This window comes from Chaetodon auriga, chromosome 12 (genome assembly GCF_051107435.1).
Source record: "Chaetodon auriga isolate fChaAug3 chromosome 12, fChaAug3.hap1, whole genome shotgun sequence".
In the NCBI taxonomy this organism is placed as follows: Eukaryota; Metazoa; Chordata; class Actinopteri; order Chaetodontiformes; family Chaetodontidae; genus Chaetodon; species Chaetodon auriga.
The window spans coordinates 6,229,565-6,248,271 of record NC_135085.1 but is presented as its reverse complement, the minus strand read 5'-3'; the positions used below and the strand labels follow the sequence as shown (position 1 = coordinate 6,248,271).

At 40.0% G+C, this 18,707-nt stretch overlaps 2 protein-coding genes across 8 annotated transcripts in view; one reads left to right on the top strand and one right to left on the bottom strand.

The window, feature by feature from the left end:
• ctnnd2b (catenin (cadherin-associated protein), delta 2b) overlaps nucleotides 1-18,707 on the top strand; it is a 173,722-nt gene continuing 155,015 nt past the window's right edge. For all 7 annotated transcript variants that reach the window (XM_076744176.1, XM_076744175.1, XM_076744168.1 and 4 more), the window contains exon 1: nucleotides 1-280. The gene's annotated coding sequence lies outside the window, so the exon portion shown is untranslated. The remainder of the gene's footprint in view (nucleotides 281-18,707) is intronic.
• Nucleotides 12,244-18,690, bottom strand: LOC143329215 (G2/M phase-specific E3 ubiquitin-protein ligase-like). The gene is made up of 12 exons (XM_076745022.1): nucleotides 18,566-18,690; nucleotides 17,795-18,101; nucleotides 17,010-17,092; nucleotides 16,644-16,696; nucleotides 16,421-16,463; nucleotides 15,804-15,877; nucleotides 14,663-14,779; nucleotides 14,031-14,341; nucleotides 13,724-13,902; nucleotides 13,319-13,488; nucleotides 12,850-13,064; nucleotides 12,244-12,682 (listed from the first exon to the last, which is right to left on the bottom strand). The coding sequence occupies exons 1-12, from the start codon at nucleotides 18,599-18,601 to the stop codon at nucleotides 12,447-12,449; spliced, it is 1,824 nt and encodes a 607-aa protein (XP_076601137.1). The 5' UTR covers nucleotides 18,602-18,690; the 3' UTR covers nucleotides 12,244-12,446.

Sequence of the window (18,707 nt, the reverse complement as noted above, 5' to 3'; positions counted from 1 at the left end):
GAGAGAGCACCTCTGCCGCTCTTCCTGCCTCCTCTCCTGTGCGCAACGCTCCGGCCCGGCCGCTCCTTCCTTCCTCATTTCCTCCCCACAGCTGGCTCTCCTCTCGGATGCTGGCTTGCCTTCTCCTTTCACACACCGCGCTGGACCAAATACTTCAGAGGGTGGAATGACTGACTACCTGTTTTGCATGGTCTGAATTTCGGGAAATTCGCACGTCGGAAAGGAGGGGAGTCAAGAGGGAAAAGGAGGCTCTCCATCCCCCGAGGGAATTTATTATACAGTAAGCAGGCGCAATGTCATTCCAGTTCCCTCATTCCGCTCGTCTCACACCTCCCATCTGTGCAAATGCTTGAAAAATGCTAGAATGTGACAGCCGGTTGGGAATATGGCTGGCTGTAGTGTTTTGTTGGGACTGTGTGCCAGATGTTTAGGCTATTTTATTTCAGTTTGTTCCGAGGCGTGGTATGGATTGTGTCTTTTTTTTTATTATGGTGCGCTGAAGGGCTGTGGTGCGCTTGCATTGGTCGTGGACTGAAAATGGAAACCCCCCATTTCACTCGCCATCCATCCATCCGAGGCCGGGGTGTGTGGGGGTCGGAGGAAAGGGGAGGGGGGGGTTGTCTGATGCGAAAACGTTAGTACTCTCAGACTGACGGAAATCTGAGCCATATTCGCAGGATTTTCACAGGTGACAGCGGCTCCGCGTGACCGGCTGCACCGTCTTTGTGCCGCCTGTGCAGGGCGATGCTGGGACGATCAGAATTTGTTTCCCACAGCCCTCACCAGGCATGTGAAGTGGATGAAGAGCACCTTGCTGCCTGTGTGCTCCAGCTCTGGCCCGCCTGCCTGCCTCAATGGCTCCATGTTGATCACTAAAAACACCACAGTGTGTTTCTGATCAGCTCCAGGCTGCTTCTCCTCCCCACTGTAGAGTGATTAATCTCATTCATCACTTTGCCAAGATTACTGTGTTTCAACCGAGAGCATCATAATGTTTGCTGATGTTAATTATTTGTGGATTTCCGCTCTGTGACCTGGCAGAAATTAGGCCCTGTTCTTGCCTGCCCAATTCGCCCTCATGTAGCCTCACCAGTCACCGTGGGTTGCATGGCAGTTTACGATGCCTCATTTAAAGTTAATTTCTTTGTTTTCTCTTATGGGCTACCATGCTGTAGATCACTGATCACTCCCAAGATGGAGGAGCTACCCAGCCCTAATAAGAAGTTTAATGTGAAGGATTGGGGGCTTGGGGGCAGCCAGGCTTCTGATTAGGCTAGTAGAGCAGATTGTGTCTGACAGTGAAACGTATTATTAAGTTGGTTACACATGCTGCTTATTTCAGATTGACCATTGTATTTGTGCATGTACAGTATGATGTAGCAATGTTTTTCCATTAGGTTTGAGAGGAAAACATGACAGAGATCAGAGGCTGTGGCACTATAAAACTGAGCTGACCATGCTTAGTAGTGACGGTGATGCGTTCGTATTTATTGAGGTGGAAAATAAAGAATTGACACTAATTTCTCTGCCTTTCAACCTCTGGATCTGTGAACTGCCAGACACTAGAGCAGAGAGTCCCACAGCTCCTATTAAACACAAGAACCAGTCAAATCGAAATGGACCAGCTGCCACATGGTAGAAATGTGGTCTTTATATTATTTAGCTGATGAGGCGGTGATTCTAGTGGTTTTACTGACCTTTCACTTCCAGCAGGGGCTCCTCACCTTTTTGGCATGTCACCCTTCAAAGGAATAGTTTAATATTTTTAGAAATATGCTTATTCACTTTCTTGCAAGAGCGAAACCTCTCTCATTTTTGTATACTACATAGGATGCTACACCTAGCACTCAGTTAGCTTGGCTTAGCATAAAGACTGAAAGTCTGACAAAATTTGCCTTCCAGCACCTTAAAACTCACTTGTTCACACTTTGTATCATGTTTGTTTAATCAAACTGTAAAAACAAGAATTGGTTAAACAGAGATTGTATGCAGACTTATTTCTTGGCCAGACGCACTGACTTCCTGGAGCCGAAGATGGTTGCATGTCGACCTCATTGGTTTCAATCCATTCATGTAGCTTGCAGCAAGAAAACACATCTTCAAACAAATCTTTGCCTTAAAGCAAATCAATGTATACTTGTGACCTCTTGTCACATTTTGCGCATGTATGTCTGAGTCCTGAGCCAAGCAATGTTACCCTCTCAGGTTGATTGATTTGATTGGTTTTTAGAGACCTCAAGAGGGAGAACTATCTCATATTTCACAATAAAAAAGCAAATGTAAGAAAAATGTCCAAATGTAAACATAGCGACCCCTCAGATTGTTCTTGGACCCTTTGGTAAGGAGCCGCTGATTTACCACTATCCGGCCCCATAATCCTAAAGAGATATCATTGTCAGGGTTTTAATACAAGCTCTCTTCTCTGGCACAAACATGATCACAGTTTCAGTTCCTTGTCTCCACTATTCATTTGGTCTGCCAGAGTGCACACAAACAGCTTGAGTTTACTGACTCCTACAAGCTAGATTTGCAACATCTCAAGGCGCAGCGCAAAACACTTAACACAAACAGGTGAAACTGCCAGCCAGTGTTCTCGTCACACAACATTTAACTGATCAAAGAGCTTCGTCTCCCAAATGTTGCTGCATGCCTTCCCGTAACACTCTGAGCAGCCTTACAGGAAGCCACAAGTCTTCAGAGTACATTCACCTGCTACTCTGGGGTTTAATAGAGTACCCCCCTCCCACCCCAGCCCCTCTCTCCATGTCTCTGCCTAATTGCCCAAGATTCATGGATGATAGTGGAGTGACCCTATACCTACATCCCTGGTGAAAAGGCTGAAAAGTGATGCACTGCCACAGTTCAGAGAAGTGTTATCATCCTTCTCCAAAGACTCCTCTTGGCTGCTAGAGCCTCAACAGGCTTCATTAAGTTTTCATACTAAGAAGATGATACATGTGATGTGGGCAAACTCTTAATAAGCTTTCACTGAGACAGATCTGAGACATGAATGACTGCCCCTGCACAGTCAAAATATTTTGTATCCATTGATCTCTTAGTCTGCTCTGATACAATTAATTTGGACAGCATGCTGTGTTTAATTCAGCTCACAAGACTATAATATAGAGGGGATAGACAAAAGCAATGAAAACATTCAGTTTATTCCAGCCTGCGCCTTATGTCCTGTTTGTTATAACATGAGGAATCAGTACAGGTTTATTTGGAGGTAAAACTGAAAGTGAGTGCACCAGAGTGTTGGTACCAGAGTGCACAGCTATGGCAACAGGGTAAGGTTCAAGTTGAACTGGGATCACAGTAATTAACTGTGTACAGTTTTATTATTACCAATAGAAACGATGGCCAAAGCTATGAAAACCAGACCCAAGATGTAAAAAACTGCAACTGTCTTTCAGCATCGTGGTAACCTAATTAAAATGCATGCTCTGAATGTGTATCATAATCAGGATGCATGCCAGTTAGCAGTATTTGTCATCAGGGGTGTGGCAATCAGCACTGTAATTTGTGAGTATTCAAGGTGTTATGTGAAAACTAACACAAAATGTGAAGCGGTTAGATCTTCCTTGCCTAAACGGCAGGTGCATGAGTCCAAAAACTGTTAAATCATTCATTACCTCAAGGAGTGAAGTGTTAAAAATCAACAGCAAACTGCAGTAAGAAAGAAGAAGTACAGCCAACATGAGTTGAGACTAGGCACCGGGCACACTAAAGATGCTCTAATGTATATAGGGGAATGACAAATACTTAATTAGTATGAAACATTATATAACCCACTTTTGCAGCAGCATTAACATGCTTTAGTTACTTCAAAGTTGTTATGAGTAGTTATGTTATTCCATCTACCCCCTGTAGACTTTATGTAAGATTATGTAGAAGAAGCAGCTCTGTTGAACTGGGGGATTCTTGATGGTGATGTAAGCATCAGTTGTACAGCTAATAATTAGGATTATGTGAATATTTAACACATTTGTAATCATCTTTAATCAGATTCTTATATGAAAAATAATTATTTCCTCCAAATTGTTTTATCACTACTGGTACTGGTACGACAATTTCTAATAATAGTAATATACTGATGGTAATTATTGGTGTACACGGTTTCACGTCCTTGTTTTATTTTTTTAAAAACCACAGTGAGACAACCAAAACCACTCACTACCTACGTGAATCTACGTGAATAATGTCCAAACCCGATAATCTCTTCTGATAACCTTGTTCAGAAAGAGAGACGCATTGCGAGAGAGAGAGAGAGAGAGAGAGAGAGAGAGACTGTGTGTTCCCAGGTCATTGTATTCCAATAATGGCAGCGTCTGATTCATATCACAGCTGGCACCCCCCCTCCTCATCAGTAGATGGGAAAGATACGTTGCCTGGTCAACAACCTCTTTATTCCTTGAAGCAGTCAGAGTGGAAACACAGTAGGAGATGCAAAAAGCAGGAAAAGTTGCTGCCATCATGGCCCATGATCGCAAAGGCATAATAAAAATAAAAATAAAATGTATTTATGAAGCACTTTTCAAAACATTAGACATTACTGTAGCATAATGTAGAAAAGATAAAGCAATAAACAGTAAAGGACGGCTAAAAGAAGTGATTGTACTGGGAAAAATGAACTAAAAACAGTATGCTCAAAAACAGAAAAGAATTTAGCAACATCTGGAGAACAAATGGACTTTAATCCAATGTGCAATGACTGACTGCCTTTATCAGGGTTACAGACTGATGTTAAAGCAATGAATTTATATTAAAACAAAATGCTTAGGAAAACGGTCGTATAGGTCAACTTTGCTAGTAGGTTATCATGACCCATATTTAAGTTTGTTGTCAGGAGGTGACCTCTATTGGTCGTAGTAGTTATGACAGGACCAAAGGAGGAAGTCAGGTGATGTACTATAAAGAGCAAGAAAGTCTGCGTCTGGAGGAAGGTGGGGTGGATGGATGGATGGGTCAAACAAACACAGGAAGTTCAGGACGCGTTTACTTAAGTTACATCACTAACAGTAACACACTTGTTGTAGCCTAAACCATTAACTTTGTCAGTTTTGATGCCTTTACTTAAGCAAACTGTGACCATTTCACAACTTTAACCACGTGAGGACAAAGGTGTGGCATTTGGTTTGACCTAAACCTAAGCAAACACTGTTTAACTGCATCAAAGCTGTATCTACTTTGTGCAAACCTCTTTGCTGAGCTCTTAGATATGGTCAAATTAAACTGTCCATTGTTGGATTCAACTGGATAGCTTCATAGTGTGTGGTTACTGGTGATGCACGTTCTGATGTGTTGAGTGTTAATGTAGGAGTCCCTCAAGATTTGGTTTTAGTTCCACTCCTGTTTTTAATGTCATTAAATTCCTTTTCCTCATCATTCACAATTGCAAAGTAACATACTGACAGATGATGCTTTCCTGTTTTTCCAGTACCTCAGCTCCACAGACAGTTTGCATTTAGTCTTCATTTTGCTCACACTTCTATTAAATCTGTCTGAATGTAGTCTCAGGATGACGTGATCTCTGTAATAAACCCACTCAAAGCTTCAACAAGGGCCTCAACAGGGAGGGATGAGGTCTGGAGCTCAGGGTTCAGACAAACAGCAGAACACGTATAGTACCAATTACATGATCGGGTTAAGATGAATGTTAAATGCAGGTTTGTAGCAGGATGCAATCTCAGATGCACTACTCACCTGTCCACCAATGCAGCACCCTTACGTTGCATCTTGCTACATAAAAAGCATACTACTTGCATTTACATTGAAACCTGGTCACTTCATGAACCAGATGAAGAACTAATCTGGGGTGCATGTAAATGAAGTCAAGGATGGAGGTCTCATAACAACAACGTCTCCACTCCAAGTTGATACCGTTAGCAGTGATCAGGTGCAAAAATCAGGTGACAGAATGACCTCTGACCATTTCCTCTCACTGCAGCTTCCACTTGTGCGTCCGGCTGGGATCTCTAATGGATGATGCCAAATAATGGCTGCACTTTGCTTTCCTGTCTCAGGCACTGAGTGGTTTTCCCTCTTCTCCTCTGCCCTAAGAGGAGAGAGGAGCAGAGCAGGAGCTATGGAGAGGGTAATGGTTGTTTTGTCGGACACATCATTTTGTCACTTGAATTTTGCTCATTTCACTCCATGGTTGAGTGTGCACTTTGCAGCTGGAAAGCTTTACTTGTAAAATTGCTCTGCACATATATTTACTATGGCACCTATCCCGCTGTGCATCAGACAGACACTTGAGCGAAAATGTGACCATATCCGTCTCCTCTGATCAGTGGGATAATATCATTCAGTTCAATTTGCCGATCAAAGAAATATACGGAATAAGCCTCAGTCTGCACAGCCAAAAGAACGCCATGCTATTTTCTTTTAATTATTGCAGCACATTAACAAATTAATGAGTAATGGATAAATGAGAGGCATCTTTCATCTCTGCGCTAAGCCAAGTTCAGGCCAGGGCTGTCATCATTGTTTCAGTGAATCCACTATCCACTCAGTGTCTGGCAAAGCTCAGACCCCGCGTGTCCCTCTGCACCGAGGAAGGCAATAATACTCCTCCTAATCCACCTCTCACTGCATTGCTCACCCAATCAATCCCCCATGGAGTGGGACGTTGCCAAGTTGCGGTTGCCAAGTTGTGGTTGCTGTGGCAACAGGGACTCGGGTTTGCTGTGATGTCAGCCAGGTGCGTTCTGGCAGTTTGGGCTGTAACAAGGCCGACCCTTGTTGAGGATAATGAGCAAGACTCCGCTGTCATGGCGTTGACTCTATCTGCGGATGAGAGGAGGTCAGCGAGGGGCGACTCCCAATTAATGAGACCGGAGAGTTTTCACTTTCTGGTTTGTTACTGCATGTTTGTGTGTGGACAAAAGTGCATTTCTGCAGCATGTGTAACAAATATTAAAAGCACACTCACATATGTGGCCTATTACACAACAATTGAATGGTCACTGGAAATTGTTATTTTAACAATGAGAAAAAGGTGCAGAACTCCACATCAAGCTGAGCAGAAACACATGCGTTGGACATATTATGGCCTTATGAAGTTGATGCGGCTAAGTGTTAGCAGTCAGTTGCTCACTTTGTCCTTTGTTTTGGCTAACCTTTCCTGTGTGCTGCGGTGCTGGCCAGAAAGTGTACAGCGTTTATCACTGATAACAACTGCTTGCACAGAGAGACTGAACTGATATCAGGCCTATGTTTAAGATCTTAACTGGGATTAGAAGGCCTAACTATAATGTAATCAATGAATTTCAGATTCTAATCCCTTACTTTACTCATAACTGAAAAAAGGAATTGTGTGATGTGTCACTGTCCAACAACTGCAGATTGAAGGTGTTTATGTGTGCAGGTTTTCTTTAGATATTACAACACTAGAATGTTCATTTAAAGATAATGTAATTGTAATACCCTATGATTTTACTATTTAATAGCTCAGCCATTAACAAATGTATTTCAGATTATTGTCAGTGTTAGATTAAGATTTTAAATCAAGTGTCAGCCATCAAGACATAGTCTCAAAGCTCAGAATAAATGTGCCAAATAATAGAGCTTCCTTGTATTCATCCCAGTCACTGTCTTGTTTTAGGGCATATAAATCCATGTATGCTCACTTTCTGCCCTTTATTTACCCTTCATGATTTCAGTGGACTGAACAGGACAAACACACAAGGCACCAGAGCTTTTAGACCAATTTACCTCCTCACTCGCTCTATTTCGGTGAAAAAAGCTGGTTGTTCTTTCATTGTGTATGCTTAAATCTAAGTGACTTTGCATGCCCTTGTCTTTTTGCATGTGTGTGTGTTGTTGGCAGGGTGGGCGTTGGAGGACTGGCTGCAGCCTAACAGCTAACTCTTTGTTCTCGCGCGCCTTTAGCGTTTATGAACTCTTATGTTTAAGAGGGCCTTACATAATTATAAATGAGCTTCTTCTCCATAATGCCGCTGAGAGAGGGCCATTGTGTCCCGCAGAGCTTGGAGCTGTGAAGTTAAAAAAATGACAGATTGCGGTGGTCAAACACCCATTCATCACTTATCACCTTGATGAGAACAATTCTCTCTCGGCTTTATTTTACTGGCTGTGTTTTTCTGGATATGGCAGAGGATGAATTCATACAAATGTTCTGCATAATTTTCGTCTGGGTGTGAAATTACTGGTCTTGCAGAGGGAATTTTTCCCCCCCTTGTGATTTTTTTTTTTAAGCTTCGATCCTTTTTGTGTCCAGTTTCTTAAAACAATACATTTGCACTTCATATTAGCAAATAATCGCTGATATCGCACACGTTATCTTCTTCTTTTTGTCCTCAGTCACCCCACCCATCTTGGCGCCATTGTTTGGTTTTTTACCGAGTTGGTTGTTTAATATTTTGCTGACGTGGTATTTTGTGCGGGGTCTGTTGCAGACTGCATGGTGTCAGTGTAGCAGTTTGCTTCAGGCTGTGTCCTTGATTGTTTTTGACCAAAAGTATGACCATTTTCAAACCCTGAATGCGCTATAAAAAATTACCTGACGTGGAAATCCTGAAAAAAAATTAATTTTAAACAATTAAATAAGGAAAGGTGTAAAGTACGGTGGCCCTGAAGTGCAAAACGCTAACGCAAAAGAGAAAACACGAACGCAAAAAAGAAAACACAAACACAAAAGAGAAAACACGAACACAAAAGAGAAAACACGAACACAAATGAGAAAACACGAACGCAAATGAGAAAACACGAACGCAAAAGAGAAAACACGAACGCAAATGAGAAAACACGAACACAAATGAGAAAACACGAACGCAAAAGAGGAAACACGAACGCAAAAAAGAAAACACAAACACAAAAGAGAAAACACGAACGCAAATGAGAAAACACGAACGCAAAAGAGAAAACACGAACACAAAAGAGAAAACACGAACGCAAATGAGAAAACACGAACACAAAAGAGGAAACACGAACACAAATGAGAAAACACGAACGCAAAAGAGGAAACACGAACGCAAACGAGAAAACACAACAACATTAACTCTAACGGAAGAGGTAGGTACCTTCGGGTGGCATGACTTGACGCTGATTGGACGACGTCACTGCCCGTCTCTTTACCAGGAAGTAAACCTACCTCAACGCATCGGTTTCAAAACATGAGCGCGATTGGTGATTCAGACTTAGTTGGTATTATCAAAGAGTACTTTGATGCCGGGCATACATATGACGTCATACTAGATATGCTGTCAACTTTTCACAACATTAAAATAAGTTTGCGTACACTGAAGAGTCGTTTAAAGGAAGCTGGATTGTTCAGGAGACGGAACTTTGCTCCACTGGCAGAGGTGAGACGGGCAATCCTATCGGAGCTACACGGCCCGGGACAACTGTTCGGCTATCGGACAATGTGGCAACAACTACAACAAAAACACAAACTACGCGTGAAACGCGAGGTAGTGATGAGGTTGTTGAAACAACTAAATCCACAAGGAACAGCATTGAGAACACGCAGAAGGTTCGCACGACGCACTTATCATTCCATGGGACCAAACTATATATGGCATGCAGATGGCTACGACAAGCTGAAGCCCTTTGGTTTGGCAATCTCTGGATGTATAGATGGCTTTTCCAGAAAAATAATGTGGCTTGTTTGTGGGCATACAAACAACAACCCTTCCGTCATAGCTCACAATTATATTAATTGTGCCAAGACTGTCGGTGTGATCCCAATGAGACTGAGAACTGACCTCGGGACAGAAAATGGGACAATGGCAGCAATACAATGTACCCTCCGCCATTCACACACGGACTACTATGCCGGCTCGTTAAGCCATAGTTACGGCTCATCTACGGGGAATCAGCGGATTGAGTCGTGGTGGTCCTTCTTCAGAAGAGGAAGGTAGGTAAACTGGTCAAACGAGCACTAATTAAAAAAAATGCATGCAGATTATAATTTGAATTCTTTCCATATGAATATTTCCCATCAAATAATTAAAAGTCGACCCCTGTTACTGCTGAAGAAAAGCAGTAGGCTATCATTTATGCTGAAATTACACTGAAATATTAAATATTTTGTTACTAGTTCAGCCTCTCAATCCTAAACACAAAGCATGTTTTGAGCTTTTGAACAGAATACTTTACGAGGTGCACAGCATGTCAAAACTACGTCTGTGTTACTTCTCATGATTCTATGCTGGATTTGATAATCAGTGGTAAGAAAAGGACCAGTTGCCAATGATGGCTCTAAGACTACATTATGAAGTTGTTGTCCTACATATCAGCAGACTTGTTTTAATCTTTCGTTGTAAGTCAGCAATCTCACATACCACCCGAATTAATTTCAAACAATGTGCATCGTTATTTTCAATATCTACTCAGTGTGAAGGTTCAACAATCTCACTTGTGCTGATTCTTTTATGCGTTTTTAGAAGGATGTTATAGTGAGTGCACAGCTACAGGTATCGTCAGAATAACTTTAATGGCCATTTTTGATCATTAAAAAGCACCACTCTCTCTGCGCTGAGTTCAGTAAAGACCTTCATTTGTCTGCATTTATTGTTGCAGATGGCGATTTTAATATGGATTACCTCTTTAGTTCTACATATTTTTATAACATAGCCTACATTTCATTAGTTTTCCCTCTCATGTAAAATAATTATGGCTACCAACGTTAACGCGTTAACGCACGCGATTAATCCAGATAATTTATGCGTTATTATTCTTTTTTTTATTAACGCAAATTAATCACACGGCCAGAGACATACAGACTTGTCACATTACATTACGGTGCTACAATGACTGTCAGCATCAGACAGACAGAAAGCTGTGGTGCAGTCAGTTTTCAGCAGCCTTCAGTCTGTACAGTGGAGTCATGTTACCTTCACTGTCCGTTGGATGAAACAGCTCCGTCACCTCTGGCTGCTGCTGCAGCTGCAGGACAGGCCGTCTGCTCAGAGCAGCCTCCTGATGTGACCTCAAACATTGTAGATAGCCTCGCTAGTTAAAAAATAATAATCCGATGTTGAAATCCGTGTTGAATACTGTAGGATAACAACTAGTTCGCTAGGTAAATGAGGCACCATAAAGTTATTATGATGTGTTCATGGTCGGCTCAAAAAAATGACAATTAGCCGATGGTAAACAAAAAGTCGTCATGGTGTGTGTTCAAATGCGATTTCAAGAAAAAAAAAATAAAGTTACACAAAAATAATCTAGGCTAGCTGTGTTTGTGCACATTGATAATAAAATTAAAGCAAACATTTAAAGTAACACAAAAGTTGTTTTTAATAGTAATCACCTCATCATGCAGTAAATGATAAAGTAATTCAATAACTTTTTTTAATCACAGCATAAAACTGTGACTAATCAGATTACATTTTTAAATCAATTGACAACACTAAAAATAATTGACTTTGCATCTAATGTATTCCTAGGTCTCAGTTTTGGATGGACCTTTTTGGAGACCTGCGTGACTCCGGAAACTTCAATGGCAGTCACGAACACCAGTGCTTGCTGAGATTTTGCTTCAACTGTGTTCTACAGAAAGACCTGGACGAATGTAAAGATCTCTGGAACAAACACAGGATTCGACCATCCAGACTTGCATCTTGTCCTGGGGGGATTCCTGATGAACTTTATTTTTTGCCTCACAGGTAATACCAATACAGAATTTATCAGATATGTTTGTAATTTAAAAAACTCACCTCACCTTTGTTTGCGTCCACATTTCTCTAAATGAAAATGTAGACAAATGATGTTAATAACAATTTCAAACTTTTGTTTTTAATATCTTTGGAGAAAAACCTCTCATACTTATATAATTGTGTCATCTGTAGGTTTAATTCAAGGGACTGTGGACTGGCCGTTGAAGACAGGGAACTAAATGTGTTTCCAGAGGCAAGGCAGACAATCGACACATGCGGTGACCAAGACATTCAGGATTATCTGCAACAGGCTGTGGAAGAAAACGGACTACAGCAGCCGCAAGACTGGGAGGCAGCCTTAGAACTGTACACAGCGCTGAAGGAAATAGCTGGGCTATAGATATGCACGTAGTATGTCTGTATGTATAAATATGGTGCAAAAGTTGCAACTTGTTCAAAGAAATGAGACACTGCTGTTTTGATGTGAACAAGTGACACAATGATGTTTGTTAACAGGAGATTCTGTACATTTTTGGTACATGGTTAATAAACTAAATCATTTGTATATACACTCTATCATCAAAAGGGTATGTGTTTCAGGGAAAAATGCACAGACATTGAGAGTTTACCAAAAGCTTTATTGGTGAGCCTCTTGTAACACAGGGACATGACATAATGTGTCTAAAACTCAAATTTTGGCTTGAACCTGAAATGCCAAAAAAAAAAATTAAAAATCAAAATGTTTTCCAAACATTGGCATTGCAGCAGGCCTTAACATTTTTACAATGCACATGTCATGTCAGTCCATGAAGTCCAAAGGGGCTAAAAAAAACCAAACCCTGGTGCATTTTGTATGCCAAAGTCCATGTTGTTAGAAAAAAGACTGTATGAGTCCAGGATTGGTAACTTTATGGTGTTGGCACACGTGTTTGCCATTGGAAAAGGAGAATCTGTCAAGAACTCAATGCGTGGCAAAGGTGTGAGTCCTGCAGGTGGAACGGAAGCCAAACCCATGGCAAACATCATGACATCCCCCAGGGACACAGCCGTCACTTTCTCTAAGGGGATAAAGTCAACATTATGATCCACTTTTTGACCCAGCATTATCTTTAAATTACATCAAGTGAAGCATCTGTCTCCTATTTTACAATTAAATGCAGATACATGATAAACAAACACTATTAAAGTGCTTAGATATATCTATATCAAAAGAGCCTTGACTAACCTTCACAGTCCAAGAGATAGTCCGCCCAAAATGCTAGTGTTTGGCCTTCCTTTTGCCGCCTGTTGCTACCTGCAGGACTGAGGTCTGGACGGAACATGGTCTCAACATCTGAGGCTGTCAAGTTCTTGGCAGAATAGTACAGGAGAGGGGACAGCACACTTGAATGTTGCTGTAGTGCAGCTAAGAGTTGGAGACTTGAAAGTCCATCTTTGAATCTATTGAGAAAAGTGATCATGTAAGAAACGGCTAAAATTAAAATTACTGTTCCAGAGTGAAGCTTTTAAATCCACAATTTTACTCTGTATTGCTGCATTCAGTGATGCTTTTAAAATTAGCTGTCCTTATCTCACAACCTACCCATAGCTGCTGTGATAAGCAACTGGCAAGTAACTGTGAGTAATTGGCTAAAAATGTCCAATGTGTTTTTGGGTTAATAATAGCAAAGACATTTTGTTTTAACAAGCATTACCTTTGAATGACACTGTGGTTTCTGTCGATGACGTACCACCTGAGGTAGTCCTGCACGAGTGCACGCTTGTCAGAGGTTTTCACAGGTCGGAAACATCCAGCAGTCTGGAACATGGTGCTGTTTTCCAAAACCAAATTCTGCAGAGATTCCTCTGTTTCTGCTTTCTCAACCTGTTAAAAAGACTTGAACTTAAAATCAACTAGAAATTTGGCTTATTGAAAACTTTCCAAACACTGACAGCTGACATGAAATCATTTCACTTTGTTCATTACAGACAGAAATAGAAATCCATCCTTTTAAGAGTGATATATATCTGGTCTGTTGGTTTGAGAATAGCTTCACTGTAAAACTATTTTCATATGTCCTCTTAATAAATCCACTCTATGAGTCAAGACCATTTCCTACCTGACGCAGAACTCTCCCTATCTCCTCATCTGTAATATCATCAACAGTGGCGCTGAAACCTGGCTTCCCTACAATGTGGTTCACAAAGTCCTTTGATAGGAAATGTGGTGCTGGTCCCCCATGTACGATGGACACAGCAATCATTTTTCCAGCTAAAAAGTACTCATCTTCCCTGACAGCTGTTATGTAGGGTACAGAGGAAGTAGGGTTAATTCATATTCATATCAGCTCATATAAATCCAAAACAACTTGACATATAAACAGATACTGAGAAAATCAGAGAAACTCCCATGAGGAAAAAACCCACCTGTGGCATTGTACACCAGGTAACGGCTTTGAAGTGGTCCATCAAAGATGGGGCGATGCCTCAGACGATTGATGAGGAGCGTGAGAAATTCCCGGGTCGGGCCACCTGTGTCGAGTCCTTCTTCCATGGATCCAGCATCGTCAGTAAACTTGACAAACATGTCGCTGTTTTCCGAGTAAGAGCTACGTCGAAATCCCCGAACAGCTCCATCCCATATGTCTGACCTTGACACATTGAACCTGCTCACGCTCTTGTGGTCAATGGCAAGCGCCAAATTAGCGATGATTTCAGGTGCCTGTACACTGGTACTCCTGGAAGAAAAAAAAAGTAACTTCAGGAGGTTCAAAGTATACTCAAGTGACTACTGTTGAAACACAAAATTACATTAAATATTCACTGTTTTCTGACACTTGATTAATTCCTATAATATTACAACAAAAAGATACTTTTTGTCTGTTGTTAATCCAACAGACAAAAACATCCTTCTCAGCATGAACTACCACAAGCAGTTATAGGCACACCTAAGCAAACTGGCATATCATATTTCAATTACTGAAAATTCAAATTCAAAGATTACATTTTACGTCGAAACTAGTACTGAATCTTTCCCTGATAGTGCTTAACTGACTCACAAAGGTTCTTCTGGCGACACATCATTTGTGTCTTGAGGAATGAGACCATCGTCGTTGTCATCATCATCATCATCATCTTCATCGATGATGATGGGAGCAAAAATGTCTGTGTAGTTTCTGCAAAATGCAAAATACAAAACATAAGTACACGGGGAGAACTGCCAAAAACCAAAAATAATATTATTAATATATGCACACATACAGTAGATATATACACAGTACTGTGCAAAAGTCTTAGGCCACCATTAGATTTGTTGTTTTAGCAATGCCATAGTGACCATGTGTAATTATCTGTCAGTGTCTTTATTAGAATACAACCATAAAATACAGACATTGTGTATGTAGTAAGAAGAAAAAACTTTATAAAACAGCTTCTATAGGCCTAATAACCAAGTATTATGTGACCTCCCCTCACCCTTCAAACATCAGCAGGAACCTGACTACCTTAAACTTAAAACACCCTAAACCTAAAAAAAAAGAATTCAGAATCTGATGAGGAGTTTCTGAGATTTTTTTCTTTGAGAGACCAGACGAAGTCTGGCAAGGAGTGGACTCAGGATCAGGCAGCGTCATGAATGCTGATAAGGTCAAAAAGATTTTAATTCAGCATTACTTCTGGAAAGCACCTGATCGGGAATGGCTTGATTTTTCAGCATGATAATGATCCAAAGAACACTGCTATTGCAGTTAAATTCTCAGTTAAATCTCTCAGTCATATTTTGAGAGAAAAACTGCCAATCAATACTGACAATCATGGATAAGCCTCTCCAGAGTACAGACCTGAATATAACAGAGGCAGTATGACATCACCTGGTCAGAGAAAATAAAAAAACACAGTCTAAATTTAAAGAAGGACCCTAGGAAGTGCTGAAAAAAGCCTACTATAATATATTTGAAGATTACTTCAAAAAAAAAAAAAAAAACTCCAGGACAGTCTCCCCAAAAGAGTTCAAGATGTGCTTCGTGTCAAGGGAGGTCACACTAAATACTGACATGTGCTTGTAAGGGCCATTTGGTTTTGAGATTGTGTTTTATAAATTTTATCTCTGTATTTCCTATATGATCTGTTTGTATCAAAGCTAGTAGGCTAGTAGTAGACTTTTGCACAGTACTATCTGTCTATCTATATGAAAAAGCACACCTGTAGCTTGAGCTCTCGACTGCGCAATATCCTGAGGTACTTGGACCATTATCCTCTGTATCCAAATTTATAACCTACAAGTAAGACATACATTTTTAAAAAGCACTTAACCAGATAGTGATAATGAGATAGTAATGTTACTGCCTCAGTAGGCTAACTCAATAGAGGTATGACTACAGACACTAGATGTCAAGAGATGAACTTTTTTGTTCCTTTACCTGGAAAAACAGTAAAATGCTTGCAAATTGAGGCACTTTTTGTTGTATTGGCTTCATTATGTTATATTATGATTTTGAAATATGACATTTGAAGGGAATTCTTTGTGCATCTATGATCATCTAATGTTCTATTCCTAGTATGATCCATCTATAGTGGCAGGGGTTTAATTCTAAAATACAGCAACAAATATGTTAGTTAGTTAATGCCTTTGCCTGTCAGATTTTGATATCAATGACATTAAATTAACCAGACCATTGCATTTATGCCCATCAGGCCTTACTTGAGTTATTTGCCTATAAGTGAACTCATCTATTATTTTGTCATCAAAAGTTCTAGAAGTATGAGGCCAACATGCAGTGTTCCTGCTCTACTATTTTACTATTAAAACAGTTTATTACCTCATGTACTTTAGTCGTAGGTGATTGCTCCCCAGTGCAATTCCTGAAAGAGTGCACAATGGTGTCCAATGACAATATATTGCTAATATTGCAACAAGCATAGATATCACAATAGTAATATAAGAATGTAATGAACATATCCCAATACCCACAAACCACAGAACAAAGTGTATACCTTATGATGAAATAAGCAACTAAATACATCTGTAAATATACTACTTACACTGTTTCTGGCTCTTTGTGCACAGGACTGCTCTCATGCAGGGGTTGGTATGGCTGTATTGAGAAACACACTTTTTAAAGGTCAAATTAAATTAAATAATTAAAAGATTCGCTTTGTACAAGTCTGCTGACATCTACTGCTTTAAAGTAAACAACAGCAATGACGCCTTCACATAGATGGGCATAGGGTTGTAGTATTACAGTATATACTAGCCAGTGGCAAACCTGCACTTTAAATATGTGCTTCTGCCCCAGCAAAACTCATAATGGTTAAGTACATGACAATCATAACTCTAACAACAATACAGTAATAACAATAAGAACACATTGTGGTTCAAATGTTTCAAATTTCTCAAAGTTATCTCACCAGCGTGTCAGCGAGATCAAACTCGGTAGAAGTTTTAATCACAATTTCCGAGTCAGAGTCAGAAATGTCTGACAATTCTCCAACTGCAAGACACAAACAATTGAAATTAGTTTTGAACTTGACTGTATTCAATAATCAAGTAATAGTCAATAAATACATAAATGAAAACCTATATCAGCAACACCCAACTGGCTTAGACCAATGCTAAAAAAACAGGGACTAGCAACTGATAAAACAAATGGATCAGTATTTCAAAGAAGGTTTAATGATATTTCTTACTCTGGTAATCCTGTTTTAGGGGAAGTTTGGGTTTGATGTTGCAGAAAGAGGGGTAAGACAAACATTAGTAAGAGATCCAACTTCATCCAGTTTCAGCAAAAGAACCAACTCTGGTTCTGGTAATAGTTACTTTTAAAATATTCATATTTTTTTAAGTAAAACCATGAGCCACTCTTATTCATTATTGCAAGCATCTTATTGACGTAATTTTTATTTACTATAATGTTAACACTCCCCATATATGTACATGATAAATGCTGATTCAAAAAGAGAAAAATGTGTGGACCCCCTATTTCCAACATGTAAAACAGACAAAATATCAGACGTTTCAAGCTAGGGGGACTATTGCACTACTAACTTACCACTATTAATAACTTACACTGCAAAGGGAAAAATAGGACTTTCTGCATAAGGTTATCTCTGATTGATCTACACAAACATACACCAGTGCAGCAAGTCAAAATGTCGCTGCATCAAATACTGACTTGGCCAACATCAAAAATTACCTTTTTCAAAGTCCCTCTTCCGACAGATGTAAATTGTGATCCGCTGATATGGTCTGCCTAGTTCTTCCTTGTATTGCTCTACAGTGAATGGTTTTTGTGTCCCAGGGATGTTAATGACTTCCGAGCCATCTGGAAACAGAAGTTTAAAGGGTCCCTCGCCCAAGTTCTTATTGAAGTCTCCCATTTTTTTCACAGCCTGGGTAAGCAAACTTGGGGCAGTGGTGTCAGGGTCTGTTGTCAGGGAAATATTTTTCCCACGTTGTGGCTTCATACCACCCTTCTGCACTGTCATCAAGCCAACATTTATCTGTAAGATAAAAGATAGGGACTGATGGAGGGAATGTTTGAAGAGCACTGTAATAAAACAGGTTGTTTCTGTTATGAGGTTTGTAAATGTTACATTTATATTCAAAATGAATCTTTATTAATTCCTTTGCTATAACCCAGAGGGACAAAAATAAATAAAAATAAAAAATAGCAAACTGAAGATTTGTAGGATAACAATTATCATCAAGGTCTTGATCAAGGTTAAATGATAAGTACAACAGTTGCTATGTAAAGAACAACATGATACAAAAATATATTCAGGTATCTCTCAAAAATAGGCAAATATATTCAAAAGTAAATTTTTTTTTACATTTGTGATTTTTTTTTTCATTTATTTTGCATGATGGCTTCATACAAGAAAGTATGATGGCTGTCAGAGGACAGAGAGGTTGGAGGCACATCAACAAGAAGTCAGCATGGGTTGAAGGGTCATAATTATCTTACCTGAACTCTCTTTTTCAGTTTTTTCTTTGCCCCCATTTTTCCACAGGAAAACTTTTGTCTCTCCTCTGATTTTTTCTTTCTATATTCCAGAAAGGTTGCAAGGGTTGGGGTTTGATCAGATTCACGGGTCTCTGGCAGTAGA

Coding starts and splice junctions, on each gene's coding strand:
- LOC143329215 (XM_076745022.1), bottom strand. CDS start 18,601: ATGGGGGCAAAGAAAAAACTGAAAAAGAGAGTTCAG. Junction 14,342..14,662: donor GTGTCGCCAGAAGAACCTTT/GTGAGTCAGTTA, acceptor TTTTTCTTCCAG/GAGTACCAGTGTACAGGCAC. Junction 13,065..13,318: donor AACCACAGTGTCATTCAAAG/GTAATGCTTGTT, acceptor TTTTCTCAATAG/ATTCAAAGATGGACTTTCAA.